Source organism: Microtus pennsylvanicus, chromosome 3 (genome assembly GCF_037038515.1).
Source record: "Microtus pennsylvanicus isolate mMicPen1 chromosome 3, mMicPen1.hap1, whole genome shotgun sequence".
In the NCBI taxonomy this organism is placed as follows: Eukaryota; Metazoa; Chordata; class Mammalia; order Rodentia; family Cricetidae; genus Microtus; species Microtus pennsylvanicus.
The window spans coordinates 12,974,011-12,990,368 of NC_134581.1; the positions used below are offsets into that span (position 1 = coordinate 12,974,011).

General features: G+C 41.2%; 1 protein-coding gene across 23 annotated transcripts in view; it reads right to left on the minus strand.

Moving 5' to 3' along the window:
* The window catches only part of Lrrfip2 (LRR binding FLII interacting protein 2), a 110,785-nt gene that overhangs the window by 14,345 nt on the left and 80,082 nt on the right, over positions 1–16,358 (minus strand). For 12 of the 23 annotated variants that reach the window (XM_075964395.1, XM_075964388.1, XM_075964396.1 and 9 more), the window contains 2 exons: positions 9,940–10,110; positions 6,644–6,736 (listed from right to left, as the gene is read on the minus strand). In XM_075964395.1, the coding sequence (XP_075820510.1) occupies positions 6,644–6,736; positions 9,940–10,110 (264 nt within the window). Of the gene's footprint in view, positions 1–4,008; positions 4,102–6,643; positions 6,737–9,939; positions 10,111–16,358 lie in introns of all 23 variants that reach the window. The other 11 variants (XM_075964387.1, XM_075964389.1, XM_075964386.1 and 8 more) reach the window with 1 other exon arrangement.

Genomic DNA, 16,358 nt, shown 5'->3' on the forward strand with positions numbered 1-16,358 from the left:
CATATTCCTTAGGCAAGCCCTCTGCTCATTTTTTACAATGCAATGTTTAAACCTAACTTCCTTTCCGTAAGTGATGAAAATTCATGCATCGAATGTATCTCCAAGCACCTGGAAAGTGACTTGAGAGTCCAGATTCTGAAGCTTTTAATATCTGTGGCTAGTGTTAACCAACTTAACAAGCGTAACATTAGAACAAGCACAGGAACATTCCCTATGTCACCTGAACCATGTAGATTAGATGTGTGTTACGGGCACAGGTTAGATGCGTGTTACAGAAGCGTGGCATGCAGTTGTGCTGTAATCACGACATTAAGCTGAGGAGGTGATCACTTTTATAATATACGGTGTCAATAATACCACTGAATACAAAAGACCCCTCAGGAATAGACCAATCTCAAGTTAAGAATTCTAGCAAACACCGGTACATGGCTTTTGTTCCTCCTTCTACAATTACAGTACTGGATTCTTGTTTTACTATTAGATCTTAAAATTTCATAATTACAGATATAAAAATAAAATATATCCTGTATATTTGTATATTTCACCACAAAGCTTGAAAGCTACTGAAATACTTTATAATTGGGTCAAACACATTTGTTCTAGTTCTGAAGTCCTCTGTAGCCTGACCGCATGACCACGGCCCTGTGCCGCAGGCAGCAATAGCCTCTGCGGCAGAATTTAAAGAGCAGAGGCTGGAATGCTAGGCCATGGGTGAAATAACTGCAGTTACTGAGAATGGGATTCACTGAGGCTGAGCTGCCAGAGCTCAGGCCCTTTTCTATCCACTGCCTGCTCTATGCTGAATACCTAGAGAGAACTGCAAGAAGCCAGCGATAAGGGAACTGACGTCACCAAAGGAAAGTGAAGAAACTCAGTTTCAGCCTGGGGCTTGTTTCTTAAGTTATTAGATTTTATTCTTGAAAATGAAGCTGGAGCTGAGTGACGAATTAGGTGCCGGAAGCAACCCCTTCAGAAGTAAATGGGAAGCTGGGGATGCTGGATTCAGCCTACTCTACACACACTCTGTCTCAAAACAAAACAAAACAATCCAATCCAGAGATGTAGCTCAGTAGTAGAGCATCTGCCTATCAGGTGTGAGCTCCAGGGTTCTGTTCCTCAGACTGGGAGAAGCAAAAACAAATGACAGGAGAATGCCAGCTAGGAGAAGTAACAGGTGTTGGCGAGGAAGTGGAGAAACTCCATCCTTTGCTCATTGCTGAGGGGAATGTGTAAGGGCAGCGTTGCTATGGATACAGAATGGGCTAGTCCTCAAAATCACCCAAGTTACTAAATAACTTAGCAATTCCACTTTTGGTTGGACATCCGATACCTTCAGTCAGAGCAGCATTGAGATAGCTGCTCAGCACATCCACAGCAGCCCTGCTCACAATAGGCAGGGGTGGACACCTGCATCCAGGTGTTCATAAAGAGAGAAATGGGAAACACATGTCCATTTAGCTTCAAAAAGTAAGGACATTTGCTGAGTGTGGGTGAGGAATGCTTGGAACCCCAGAACTCAGGAGGAAATGGAAGGGTCATCCTGAACACTCTCACACACACACTCTCTCTCTCTCTCACGCACACACACACACACACACACACACACACACACACACACACACACACACACACTCGTACACAGATTCATTCATCCTGACACATACTTCAATGCTGATAATAAAGCTCAGGATGTTGTGCTGCTGTAACAGAGCAGCCATGCAGTGCTATGAGTCCTCCTCACTGAGGAACCTAGAGTAGTACCCTGGAGACAAGAGTGGAGCAGTGGTTGGCAGGGTGATGTGGATGGCACTGCACAGTGGGTGCATTAGCTGGAGAGGATGAAAATAGTACATACCAATATGGGTGACTTTAACTCCACTGAACTGTCTAACTGTAAAGATTATTATAAATTATTATTTGTAATAAGCACAATTAAAGAAAAGCTAAGGGAAGGATAAACTACTGTTACATACAGAAAATTTTTTTGAGTAATGCTGAATGAAAAAAACTAAATCCAAAACTATACACTGTAGGTTTATTTTTTTTTATTTTTTTGGTTTTTCGAGGCAGGGTTTCTATGTGGTTTTGGAGCCTGTCCTGGAACTAGCTCTTGTAGACCAGGCTGGTCTCGAACTCACAGAGATCCGCCTGCCTCTGCCTCCCAAGTGCTGGGATTAAAGGCGTGTGCCACCACCGCCCGGCACACTGTAGGTTTATATCTATACAACATTCTTTTGTTTATTTGGGGTTTTTTTTTTTGTTGTTGTTTTTACAGAGTTCTCTGTGTAGCCCTGGCTGTCCTGGAACTCTCTCTGTAGACCAGGCTGGCCTCCACCTGCCTCTGCCTCCCAAATACTGGGATAAAGATGTGCACTGCCACCAACCAGCTACAAAATTTTTAAAATGGCAAAATTACAGAGTGGCTCTGAGGGCTGGAGGCCAGTTGAAGAAGGGGTATCTATAAAAAGGAGAAATGGAAGCACCTTTATCCTTACTGTACCACAGACATGTCCTTGGCTGTAATACCGTCCTACACCATTGCAAGATACGACATTTTTGAGCAAAGGGCACATGGGGATATCTTGCTACCGTTTCTTACACTTGCATGTGAATCTTAACTTTCCTCAAAATTAACATATTTATTTTTTAAAAAGTATTTATTATTATGTTTATGATGTATGAGTCGACACACACAATCAAGATAGAGGGCCACTTGTGAAGTCTCTTCTCTCCTCCCACCTTTAGGAGGGTTCTGCATCAAAGACAATGCATCATGCTCGCAAGGCAGGCCCTCTACCCACTGAGCTATCTCGGCAGTTTGTAAAAGTTTACTCTTAAGTTAAATAGATCTTACAAAAAAATTCAATAAATCCTCAGACAGTTAAAAGCCAAGTAATTTATATCTTAGCCATCAACATGTACATTTATAATTTTCTTTTTGAGACAGGTCACACTGTATAATCCTGGCTGGCCTAGAACTCATGAGAGCCACCTACCTGCCTCTTCCTCCAAGTTCGGGGATCAAAGACATGTGCCACTACAACCAACACTGGCATGTCTTTTTAGTAAGAAAACCAAGATCTGTTTTAATGAGCTATTTTATGGGGTGTGTAGTTTTATTCTAGCTGGTCAGCTAGTCCAGGATAACCAGTTTAAAATGCTAAGAAAGACAGACAAATGAGAAGCCCCAGGTCTCCTGACTCATGAGACCGCCATCCCAGACAGTATGTACATTTCAAACTTTTCCTCAACAAGCTGCCTACTCTGTGCACCCACTCCCCTATATCACTTCAATTTCTCAAGTAAAAATGTATATAAATTAAGTAATTCACAACTGTAATGTCCCTGGAAGTTTTCTAGTTTTTGATGGAAGTTTGGAAATTTGGGAACTTAAGCTTCAGAAAATTATCTAAAAGTTCCTTTTGTTCTTTAAATTTCTGCCCTATGGAACTAGGAATATGACTAGTTTTGCTGCCCCCCAGCATGGCTGGCCTGTGCCTTCAGCACTAAACAAAGCAGCAGTGGAGGAGGCATTTGTTTGCCTTACCAGGCCCCATGCTGGGGAGTGCTGGGTTGGAATGAGAGATGGTGTCACAGTTTGGCAGCCCTACATCTTACATTCCTATCCGTTTCTATAACTGAACTGATTTGTAATCTCCTCCTACTTCATTCACCAACAATTTACAAGATAACATTTCCCCATCTCCACCTCCAGCTTCTTTTTTAATCCATACTTCTGCAACATAAACATAGCCAGATACCCACAGAACTTGAATTAGATGCCTGTGGTTGCTCTGGGATAAGAATCCTTGGGGCATAAAGAACACTTCTTTTAAAGGTTTCTATTATGAGCGCCACAAGCATGGAGTCTGGAAAGAGCAGTTCTCTCTAGGCACACTACCAGGGCTTCCTAGAGAAGTCTCTGTCTTCTGTTTATTCACATTGCCTAAATTTTCTTGGTCTATTCCTCAGGAATGAACTTCTCCAAAGCCCCACCTCCTGTCATACCCCAATCATTTTATCTTTCCACAGCAGGGTCTCTTGGAGGTCAAACACCTCTTTTGTCACGGTGTCTACTTTCTGCTGAAGGCGCTGATTCTCCTGAAGAAGGAGGGAGGGAGATAATAAAAGCAGAAAAGAGTAAGGGTATTAGAAGGAAAGCAGAATGGAAAGGAGGCAGATGAATTTTAAAGGGGAGGGGAGTCCATGATCAACAGAGCAGGGAAAGATGGCACCCAGCGTCTCACTGGCTTGCCCAGCAGTAAGCGAGAGGACAGCAGGACACAGCTTAGAGTGTGCTGAGTGTGCACCGGCCCTGAGTGTGCACCGGCCCTGGGTTCCATCTCCAGAACGAGAAAAGGGGGTGGTGCAAATGTCAAGGGTACTGGAGAAAGCTAACTGTTCAACAGCAGCTCTGAGGCAGCCGGCCAGCCTGCGTTCCTGCGTATACACAGCACTCCTGGGTATTCATCCTGTGATAATTGCCTTTCTACCCAAGCATGGAACCACTTGTATTTGCCAAAGGAAACTTAACGTTTGCTTATGAACAAATGACCCTTTACCACAGACTTGGTAAAGGAGAACTAAAAAAAGGACAGACATGTCTTCTGCTTGATCATTCTGATTTCCTATTGGCAAAAACTGAAATATCAAGAATATCATAAACTATAAGAGAAACATGAGCTTTTAGAAAATAGGATTTCGCCATTTGGCAGTTCTTAAACAAGTCTTCTGGTGGGTAGTGATGTTGTCCTCGTTAGCACAGACACAGCCTAGAGTCCACTGGGGGAAGTCTCAGGTCGGTCTTTGTCAGGTCAGTAGGCTTGTCTGGGAGGGACTGTTAATTGATGGGCAGATGGCCCTGGGCTCTATCAGGAGGGTAGGCTTCAGCCAGCCAGTGAGCTAGCCAGCTAGCATGCAGCACCCTCCATGGTTTCTGGTGTACTTTCTGGGTTGTGAGTGAGTTCCCAAGCTGGAGAGACTGCTGTGTGCAATAGCAAACATTCCTGCCTTCAGGTTCCTGCCCTGACTTCCCTCAGTGATGGAATGTGACCTGATAAGGTGAAATAAATTTGTTCCCCACCTAAGTTGCTTCCAGCCATGGATGTTATCACATCAACAGAAAGCAACCAGAGCAAGTGCTTGTCCTAACATCTTACTGTGTTCCCCATTGTCGCGGGTAAACAAGCAGAGCAAGTCCTTGTCCTAACATCTTACCTGTCCCCTACTGCCACTGATAAACAACTAGCAACACTCTCCTCCTACTCGCACACTCTCCACCTGATTGTGCACATCTTAATTCTGGAGACCCAAAGGCACTGTGTGTGACACACAGTTTTCAGTCGTGCATGATCAGTAGCTACTGACACCCAAAGGACAGAAATTGTAAGCATAAAAAGACCAAGGCTTTCCAAGTTTGTAAGTAGCAGCCTGATGATAAATTACAGAAATCCAGCTTTACAGTTATCCTCTCCCATGTAATTCTTAAAAACTGAGACAGTCAGCCACAGCGGGGTGGTGCGCAAACGCGCTGAGCTGCGGTGGGTCACCCTCCTGCACTGTGATGCCACCTTAGTGTGCTGCAGAGCTCCTCCGCTGCAGAGAGCTGAGATCTCACAACTTCACCTCTTCTTCAGCTTCAGCTGCCTCAAAGGCCTTAACTTGAGTAAAGATCAAAATTCTTACTCCTCAAGAATCATGTCCTATTGTAAGCCATGCCCTAGGACCCCAAGAATATACTCCATAATGCTTCCTTTTCTAACTTCCTATGATATCTGCAGGCAAGCGTGCTTAAGAATAAAAGACACTGCCAAAAATCCGGCTAGTAAAGGAGGGATTTTATAGAATCTGTAAGCATTCACTTTTAAGCTTGCCTTTATATTTTATGTTGGAAAATTTTTGAGAGATAAATGTTTACACAAGTAAATTCTTTATAGCAGCGGCTCTCAACCTGTGGGTCATGATCTCTAGAGGCAGTTAGCACCCTTCCACAGGGGTTGCTCATGACCATCTTTATAGCAGCGGCTCTCAACCTGTGGGTCAGGATCTCTAGAGGCAGTTAGCACCCTTCCACAGGGGTTGCTCATGACCATCTTTATAGCAGCGGCTCTCAACCTGTGGGTCAGGATCTCTAGAGGCAGTTAGCACCCTTCCACAGGGGTTGCTCATGACCATCTTTATAGCAGCGGCTCTCAACCTGTGGGTCAGGATCTCTAGAGGCAGTTAGCACCCTTCCACAGGGGTTGCTCATGACCATCTTTATAGCAGCGGCTCTCAACCTGTGGGTCAGGATCTCTAGAGGCAGTTAGCACCCTTCCACAGGGGTTGCTCATGACCATCTTTATAGCAGCAGCTCTCAACCTGTGGGTCGCTCAGTTCTCACAGGGGTCGCTTAAGACCATCAGAAAGCACAGCTGTTTTATGATTCATAACAGTAGCCAATTACAGTTATGAAGTAGTAATAAAGTAAGTTTATGGCTGGGGGTCACCACAACATGAGGAACCGTATTAAAGAATTGCAGCATTAGGAAAGTTGAGAACCATTGCTTTATAACACTGTAATAGTCTCCCTACAAACACACCACTATCCTATCCAACTCATCTGTTTTTCAAAATCAAATATTTCAGCAGTTCAAGTACATACCTCAATGAGCTCGTCTCTCTGCCGAAGGCCTTCTTTGAGTTCATCCATTTTATGCTGCAACACACTGCACATATGTTTCTGCCTTTCTAACTCCTGTTATTAAGCAAACGATATTGTTACAGAGGTCAGGGGATACAAAGCTGAACAAATGTCATTGAACACAGGGGCCAAGTCTGACTTCCAGAGTCATGCCTGGATGGATGGTTTGCATTTGGTGAAAAGGGTTAAACTTTAAATCTCCATCCTGTATGATGAAGGCAAGAAAAGCAACAGAAGAACAGCAAAATGTAGGTACTTTTTAAAAATGAGTAACTGTAGTGTACAGGAGACTATTTTAAATGATTCCAATATCCAAAACAATAAAATGTAAGTGATAGAAAAGATTACATAAAAATTAAAATTTTTAGAATAGCAAAAAACTACCACAAAATAATAACAGGAATGACAAGCTACACAAGAAATTATAATTTATGTTCAGAGACAAAGATTTATTCCTATTTTTCCATTTGAAGAATTCCTAAAATAAGACAAATAACAAAACTAAAACTAACAACAAGGAAAGCCAAGCTAAAGCCCTGGAAACAAGAAGGGAACAGCTCAAATATGAAATATTCTCAAGGGAGAGAACACACAGCAGTCTGAGTGTCGACACCTGTGGCTTACAAAAGACGACTCCGTGGATCCACCCGCCATGGCTCTCTATCACAGATACACCGGGAAAACCAGCAAAGACCAAAGCAGCTTATAAATACAAATATATTGTTTTGCAGGATGACTTCAGGAAAGCAAGTACTGCAAATAACTTGAACGCCCATGAGCTGGGAGCTGGTGGAGCAGTGTCTGCACAATGGAATAACCACTGTGTACAGGAGTGTAGATATGTGTGCTCCAAGCACAGCAGCATTTACAGCAGGCTGCCAGTTTCTAGGAAAGGAGGGCCACAAATACATGTGTTGAGATGTATTTCAAATGCTGTATGTCTTTTTTTAATAAAAATTGGCTAATATGTCTTCTTGGCTTATAAAAAGAAAAGATGAATCACTAAACTTAAAAAGTATTTCCAAGGGCTGGAGCGATCACTCAGCAGGTAAGAGCACTTGCTGCTCTTGCAGAGGGCCTGAGTTTGGTTCCCAGCACACACATGGTGGCTCACAGCCATCTCTAACTCTACTTCCAGAGGATCCAATTCCTTCTTATGACCTACACAAGCACCAGGCATGCATGTAGTGTATATACATACACAAAATAAAGGAATGAATCTTTAAGAAAAATAGAAAATAAAAAGAATTCCTCCAAGGAAAGAGGAAAAGTAGCAATGAAAAGCTGATGGACTCATTAGAATCTCTACATACTTCTTCTATGCTCAAAACCAAGAGAAATTTTTAAAGATTTATTTTTATTTTATGTATATGTGTGAATATTTGCATGCATGCATGCATGTGTGCCACATACCGGCACCTACAGAGGTCAGAAGAGTGTCAGGTCCCCTGGAACTGGAGTTACAAGCGGTTGTGAGCTACCTCATGGTACTGGTATCTCATGGGTGCTGGTAACTAAATTTGGGTCACCTTGAAGAACAGCAAGTACGCTTAACCATCGAGTAATAACGTGTTTAAATGTCACTAAGCTAGTTCATTATTAAAAGAAGTATTAAGAAAATAAACTTTTGTATGTTTGTGGTATGTACGTGTATGAACGGATGTACCTGCACGTATGTGCATGTGTATGGGAGAACCATGGGTTAATGTCAGATTCTTTCTCAGTTGGTGCCCACCCTATTGTTGAGACAAGTCTCTTACTGAACTTGGAGCTCATGGACTGCATGGGCTGGCTGGCCTGTGGGCTGCAGGAATCCATTCAGCTGTCACTCCCCAGAACACTCAGATGTGTGCTGCCATACCAGGCTTTTACATAAGGACTAGGTATCCAGGCATTTATCAGCTGAGCTATGCCCCCAGTTCCGAGAACACACCCCACACATTCCTAGTCAGGGGCTCTGCTGCTGACACAGGCATAGACACAAGTTTAAAGCTGGAGCTACTAAGCTGGGTAGGGTGAGTACAGAGCTCTCAGCATCTGCTTCCAGGAGGCACATAAGAGAAGCTGGCCCCTCTGTGTATCTGTGCAGATGGCATTCTACTGTAAGAGGCACATCAAGTATGCATGGTGATTCAGAATCCTCTGAACTGCTTTCTAGGATAGAATACCAAAGAGTAATGCAGTTACTGTCTCCAAAGCATCCTCTTTGTGGGCCATCACTGACCTAACATGGAAGATACCTTATTTTCACACACCTAGACCCTAGCGGCATTTTCAAATAGGCCTTTAGAGAGTAGCTGTGGGTTCACAGAAAAACAGAGGAAACTACCATATATCTCCTGTCCCCAAGGCAGCAGTCTCTGCCATGTCACTAACGTGCACACCTGAGCAGTACACTCTGGAAACCATCACCATGGAAGTTCATCAAACACAACACAACTGGCTCCCTTACTACACACAATCCAGATGACTGTTTCCAACAATTCAATCAACACATATTTCCTAAAACGTTTTCTTACTTTTTTTCTGTATTAGCAATAAAGCAGTAACTAATCTCTGGCAATAATATCCATTTATTCTATGCTTAGACACCAACACTTTAAAATTTCCAGGTTCAAGAAACTCTTAACACACCCCAGTTTCTTTGCTACAGCTGAACAGGGGCAAATCTGGCACTTAGTGGCTTTTATTCTCCAACTGTACGTAACTTCTTAGGAAAACCCCTGTCCGTGTCTGGCTCATCTGTAAACTGCTGTTTCTAAGTAACTGCTTATTTGGAAAGTGGAGTCTCTTGAAGAGCTCAGAAGCTCACAGAAAAAAAAAAACTACCTATCTCACTAAGCTCTGTGTCGTTCCACTTATGATGGAAAGAAAGCAGCAACTCCAAGTCATTGTCACAGCTAAAACAACACTACCTGGGAGCCAGGCGGTAGTGGCGCACACCTTTAAGGCAGGCGGATTTCTGTGAGTTCAAGGCCAGCTGGTCTACAAGAGCTAGCTCTGGGACAGGCACCAAAGCTACAGAGAAACCTTTTCTCAAAAAATAAAACAACAAAAAACGCTACTTGAATTGTAATCTAGTTTTTAAAAACTTAAAAAGGAAAAAAGTTTTCCTTCAGAAAAAAAATTGTTAGGGCAGTGACTAATTTCTCAGACCATTTGGTTCTGCAGTTTCCCGCCAACCCTATCTTCTTCAAATGGCAGACTTTGATTTTTCAGGACCAAGAAAGTGATAGTATACATGATGTGCAAGCTACCTTTGATTTCTCTTCATTTTCTCTGTAAAACTCTGCCATCTGCTCCTCCTGCTCTTCAATAACGTCCTTGAGGGTGTCCACCTGGTAGATCAGGTTATTCTTCTCGTTGTCGAGCTGTGCATTGGACACCATGGCTTTCTTGTACTTCTCTTCTACTTCAGACAAAGACTCCTAAATGACAAAAATCATCAGCTTGATATCCACAACCTGGTGGCTGCACATGAGTGACACAAGAGCAAAGCATGACCTCGCACATATAAAGAAGCATTTCCACACAGTGCAAGCAGGCGAGGGACTCTGTGCTTAGCAGCGTGCACATGTAACAGAAAGACGGTAGGAAAGACACTAATGCCTTTCTGGGAAGTATTCTCTTTGCATGCCAAGAACACAAAATAAAGCAGCAATGAAAAAGTGTGCAGAAAATGTGTTTTTAAGAGGTAGTAAATGTAGATAGAATCATTTTTATTTTAAGAGGAGCTTCTCTTGTAGTTTTCAACAAGTAGATGTCTGGTGTTCAGAACGCAGCAGTTCGAGAGAACACAGCCTCTCTCAGCACAACCACACACTTCTCGGAATTTTGCCATTCTTGGGTTTCAGTTTTCAGTATTTCCTCAGTGTGCTTAACACTAATGCAAATGGGACAAACATTTTTAATTATTTAAGAATAATTGCACAGTGCCTGAAATTTTAAGTAATTAAAAATTTTTTACCTAAGATACTATACAATATTTTAAAACAAGTAACTTTGTGATTGCAATTGCCTATTGACTTATTAAAAGATAAGAAGAAAAACTCATTCAGAAAAGTAATCACTTTTGGAGATACTTTTTAAAATGAGTACAAATGTTTAACAAACCAAAATCAGTAAAACAGACCTAGGACTCCAGAACCTAACATATAATCAGTTTTTCAACAGAGGTGTCCATGTAATCCAAAGGGAAAGAGTGAATGATGTTGGGACAGCCCTGTTCTGATGAATGAAGATGAATGACTACCTAACACCATGCACAAAAATTAGCTCAAAACGAACCAAAGATTTAAATTTAAAACTCTAAAGGAAATACAGAAGTCAGTTTTCATGACTCTGGGTGGTTAATGGTTTCTTAAACAAAAATTATACAAAGAGCACTATTAGTCAAAGAGAAAAGGGAGACCTTATTAAAATTTAAAACTTTACACTGCAATGGGAGCCCACAGAATGGGAGGAAGTACTTGTAAGTGTTCTGATAATTGACTTCCATCCAGAACATTACAGACTCAGGCAGATCCACAAAGAGGGTACACACATGGATGTCCAAGGAGTACAAGGATGCATGCTCAGCACCGATACTCATTAGGGGATGTGCATCAAAAACACCCAGTGTGATCCTATGTCTCATCTATTAAAATGGCTAGAATCCATAATCAAATCTTTAGGCACAGGGCTGAGGCCAAATGTCCAGTAGAAGAGACCACACCTCAACCTCAAGCAAGTTCCTTCCCCTTGAAAGAAAAAAGGATTAGGGAGGGTATGGTGAAGCTGGATTCTTTATACTGCTGCTGGAAGTAGAAGTGGTTACTCCGAAAACAGTGGGCAGTTTCTCAGATGTCCAACCATTTGACCCAGTAATTCTATGCTTCACAAATCAGAACTAAATACAGGTATGATTAAAAATTGTATTGAAAACATTTAACTAAAAGCATATGTTAAAAAGTCAACTATAAGAAGGTCCAGATTCAATGGTATCTATTTATATAATATCAAATATCACCTAAGAAATTAGCAGTAGAAAAAAAATCCTTATCACAGTTCAGTAGCATATAAAATGGGGTGTGAATCCATGGGTAACAGAATCAAAGGAAGCTCAAAAACTAGGCACATGAACAAAATACATGATACAAATAGGTCCATGTGAAATTAGTACAAGATGATTTCCCTGTAAAAAGCACATAACAAACTCTTAATATGGGGCTGGAGAGATGGTTCAGTGGCTAAGAACACGTGCTGTTCTTCTAAAAGTAACAAGTTTGATTTCTGGCACCTATTACAGACAGCTCACAACTATCTGTACCTGTGTCTCCAACTCTAAAACTCTAATGCCTCTTCTGGCCTCTGTGGGCAACCACTCATATACACAAACATTAAAAAAATAATTTTTTAAAGATTTATTTATTTATTATGTTCTGCCAGAAGAGGGCACCAGATCTTATTATAGAGTTTATATGGCTCACAGTTTGTCAGCCACCATGTGGTTGCTGGGAATCAAACTCAGGACCTCTGGAAGAGCAGTCAGGGCTCTGAGTCATCTTTCTAGCCCAATAAAAATATTTTTAAGAGAGACTTCTAAAGTGACAAGGTAGAAAAATATCCTAATCTCACTTACATTTTTAGTCAAGTTTTATGAAAACAATTTTTTTATCCTTCCCAGGTCCATTGAATACCAGATCCAGAGGGAGAGACTGGAGATTTCTATTTTAAGTATCATGGGGTGACTCTGGAGTACACCCACATTTTGAAGCCACAGTATAAATGTTTAAGCTTTGATTATCTATGTCCAACTACTCCCCCAATAAGCATTTATAACCCAGTTGTGAAGCCCTCTTACTACTAGTTCAGGAAGTGCCTTCATTATTTTATTCTTAGTTCCCTACATAAAGTAGACACTTCACATACTGACCAACTTATAGCTGATAAGATTTCTTCTCCTAGTCCATTAACTCTTCATTCAACAGTTTTTTCTGGACTTAAAGAGATAATCTATTCTTGCTCTCCTACAAATAAAAGGTATGTACAGAAGAACATTATCTGGAAAGTCATAAACAAAATTAATCAATAAAAATGAAGCAGTACTTATATCAGACAATTTATACAAAGACAGATACATTGCTCTTGTTCTCAACCTCTCAAATCCTAGCTGAACAAATACAACAAACTGATAAAAGGCTGAGATAGTGAACAGCACATTCTAAGGAACTAATGAATCTTAACTGCTTGCCCCCAAAATGTCAAGTCCTTGTAAAGGCAATATATACTTTCTGAGATTAGAAGATAAAGGATGCTAAATTTGGGTTGGGGACCTCACAGACATAGAGCCAGAACTGTGTCTTCATCTCTTGGAGCTAGGATTGTTCTGGTTAGATCAAGATTATGCTGGACACAAGTGGTTGGTTGCTGAAGCTAGCAACAGGTAAGGATGCAAAGATTCTAGCTGCCTAAGGGAAGTGTCCAGCTGTGCCTCTCAGTTTTTGAGAGGAATTCTGAATGCTACATTTTTATAAACCTATATGGTTGAGATCCTGGTATCTGAAATCTTATAGTTTGGGTTTTTGCTGTTTTGCTTACCCAAAGTTTATTTTAGTTGATTTTTTTTTTCAAGAGAGGGGTTCTTGCTATGCCATTCAGATTGGTCTTGAACTCACAGGCTCAAGTAATCTTCCTGTTTTAGCCTCCCAAGTACCTACGGCTTCAAGTGAGTACCACTGAGCCTGGTTCATCCAAAGGTGTTTTTCTCTCTCCCCTTTCTTCTCTCCTGTCTCCCCATCACCACCTTGACTTCAGTTTGTTTGTTTGTTTGTTCAGTACTCAGATATGAAACACCAGTGTCAGTTAGAAATGTATTAGGTTTTAAGGTTCTTGAATAATGTCATAACTAATACCTGATAATAACAGCATTTATTGAACATTTTCAAGCTCTCCACATTGCCTTACTGCAGGCAATTCCCTGTGTAGGTAACTCTGTCAAAGCAGGGACTATTTTCCAAGCCTCTTCATCTCACAGAAGAAAACCACACAAAGAGACTGAAGGAATGCAGGTTGGTCAGACAGTTATTGTGGAACACATCCACTCAGCGTAACTGCAATTAGTATCTTAATCAGAGCAATTGGAATTAACCACAACAGATTGGGCCTGTTGGGGCTGGAGAGATGGCTTAGCAGTTAAGAGGAAATATTGGCTCCTAGCGTCCAGGTAAGGCAGCTAACAGTGACTCTACTACCTCTGGCCTCTACCTGCGCACACACAAATACACCTATTTAAAAGAAAAAAGAAATGATTGGGTCTGTTGACATTTTCTCATAACAAACAGTGAAGAAAGGTCATTAGACCCTCACTTAAAACTCCCAGCCATTCCCTCCCCTCTGCACCTCCCTGCCAGCTGAATATACTTCTGCTCCAGATGCACAGAATCTAGGAAGGCGCACGAGTATATGGACTATGGACTATGGACTGGAGGGAGCGTCTATGCAGCGATGGCGAAGGCTAAATCCCTGATGGGGTGACTTTTCAGTGAAGGGACTGTCTGGGGGTCACCCACACCCCTGGAAGTATACCCCAGAAGCTCACCAGCTTCACAAGCTAGGCTGCTGCTGTTGTGCTATCTGAGGAGAGTAGACCAGTTGCACTAAGTGTCCCCAGAGAAAGTTAATGTAACACTAGGTTTTATTTAATTAATTAATTAACTAATTAATTAATTTATTTATTTATTGTGGTTTTTTCGAGACAGGGTTTCTCTGTGGTTTTGGAGCCTGTCCTGGAACTAGCTCTTGTAGACCAGGCTGGTCTCGAACTCACAGAGATCCGCCTGCCTCTGCCTCCCGAGTGCTGGGATTAAAGGTGTGCGCCACCACCGCCTGGCTTTTTATTTTATTTTATTTTATTTTTTTTTAACACTAGGTTTTAATAATCTAATAATTCTGAAATGTTAACTACCAATTAAAAACTGCTCTTAAAAATACCTAAGCAAAAAAGGTGCTTAATTTTAATTTAAGCAAAATTCTTCCTTGCCCATACTCCAAGCAGAGGCAGCAGTGCCATGAGTCAGGCTGTTTCCTGTTCTCATGTGGACACACACCCTCGCCTATTTTAATATGAACTATATACATACATTTTGTTCCACAACTTCCTGTTGGGGAATATTATTTTCAAGTGTGTTACTTTTGTTTATGCTGCATTTGTTTATCTGTGAAGCTGTGATTCTTTGCCTGTCTAAAACACCTGATGGCTCTAATAAAGAACTGAATGGCCAATAGTGAGGCAGGAGCAGGGATAGGTGGGGCTGGCAGGCAGAGAGGATAAACAGAAGGAGACCCGAGGAAGAGGGGAAGCAAGAGAACAAGAAGAGGAAGGCACTAGGGGCCGGCCAGCCACGCAGACAGCAAAGGAGTAAGAGTTAAAGTAAAATATACAGAAGTGAAGGAAAAAGCCCAGAGGCAAAAGGAGGTCGGATAATTTAAGTTAAGGAAAGTTAAAAGTTAAAGCCAAGTTAAGGACAGGCATTCATAACTAAGAATAAGCCCCAATGTGTGATTTATTTGGGAGCTGGATGGTGAGCCCCACCAAAAGACCAAAAAGCCAAAAGAGTGAAACATCACAGAACAGCTTCCTACCTTTTCAATGTCATGAAAAACTTGTACTCACTAAAAACAGGTAAATTGTGTTATTTTATGAATCTCTATAATTCTGTTTTAAAATTCAATAAAGTACTATAGCTTTTAAAATAGGTTTAGTGCTTTATAAAATCATTAAAGATGTTTATATCATTTATCCTTTTTAATACTATTTTACTGTTTTCTGAGCAATAGTGCACACTACCAGGCTATTCTATGGCATGGAGAAAACATTATAACACTCCTTATTAAAGGAAGGGTGGCAGTGAGTCTAGGGAAAATTCTCCAAAAGTAAACATAATAATCATGAACAACATTATAAGTTGTAAAGCAACAGCCCTTTTTAGTAGAATATGCCACAACACCACGGTCAGTCACCAACCAGATACATTTTTGTTGCAATTTTTCCAATTAAATGAATCATTTCAAGGATAAATAGAAATCTAAAGTCAAGTCCAATCATTCACAGAAAAGAATTAAGAGACGGCATCTTACCTGTTCAAATTTCAAATTTGTTGGCACTTTTATTCAAGGAATTTCATAAATTATAATATAAAATAAGAGGAAAATGTTTTAAATAAAATAAACAACAACAAAAAAGTTAGGAATTCCTCTGAATCATGTGATCGCTGTCTGGCTGTGCTGTTGTATAAGACATTAAGAAAGTATATATGTATCTAATGTACCAGATTTGTTCCCTTGATGCAAGATGTAAGTTATACCACTAAGCCCTAAAGGGGGGATTAAACCTTAAAATTTAGATTAGTAAAAATAAATGGGCCCATTAACTGATTGAGTTCTCCTGATGTTTACTGACAGCTCACCTCAGGCTCCCAGGGGCACACCTCATAGGAGAACTCTCGTCCTTTTTGGTACCGTGTGTGGCTGTGCTGAGTCACCTATCAGAGTGCCTTGCATTCGCTCCTCTAGAGGCTTGCTGGTGTTTGCATCTAACACCTGTCATGTTTAATGAGACCTCTAGTTTCTTCACAATATCCAGCTTGAACTATATACTGAAACATGGGGTGGGAGGCATAATCAAATGACCGCCTGA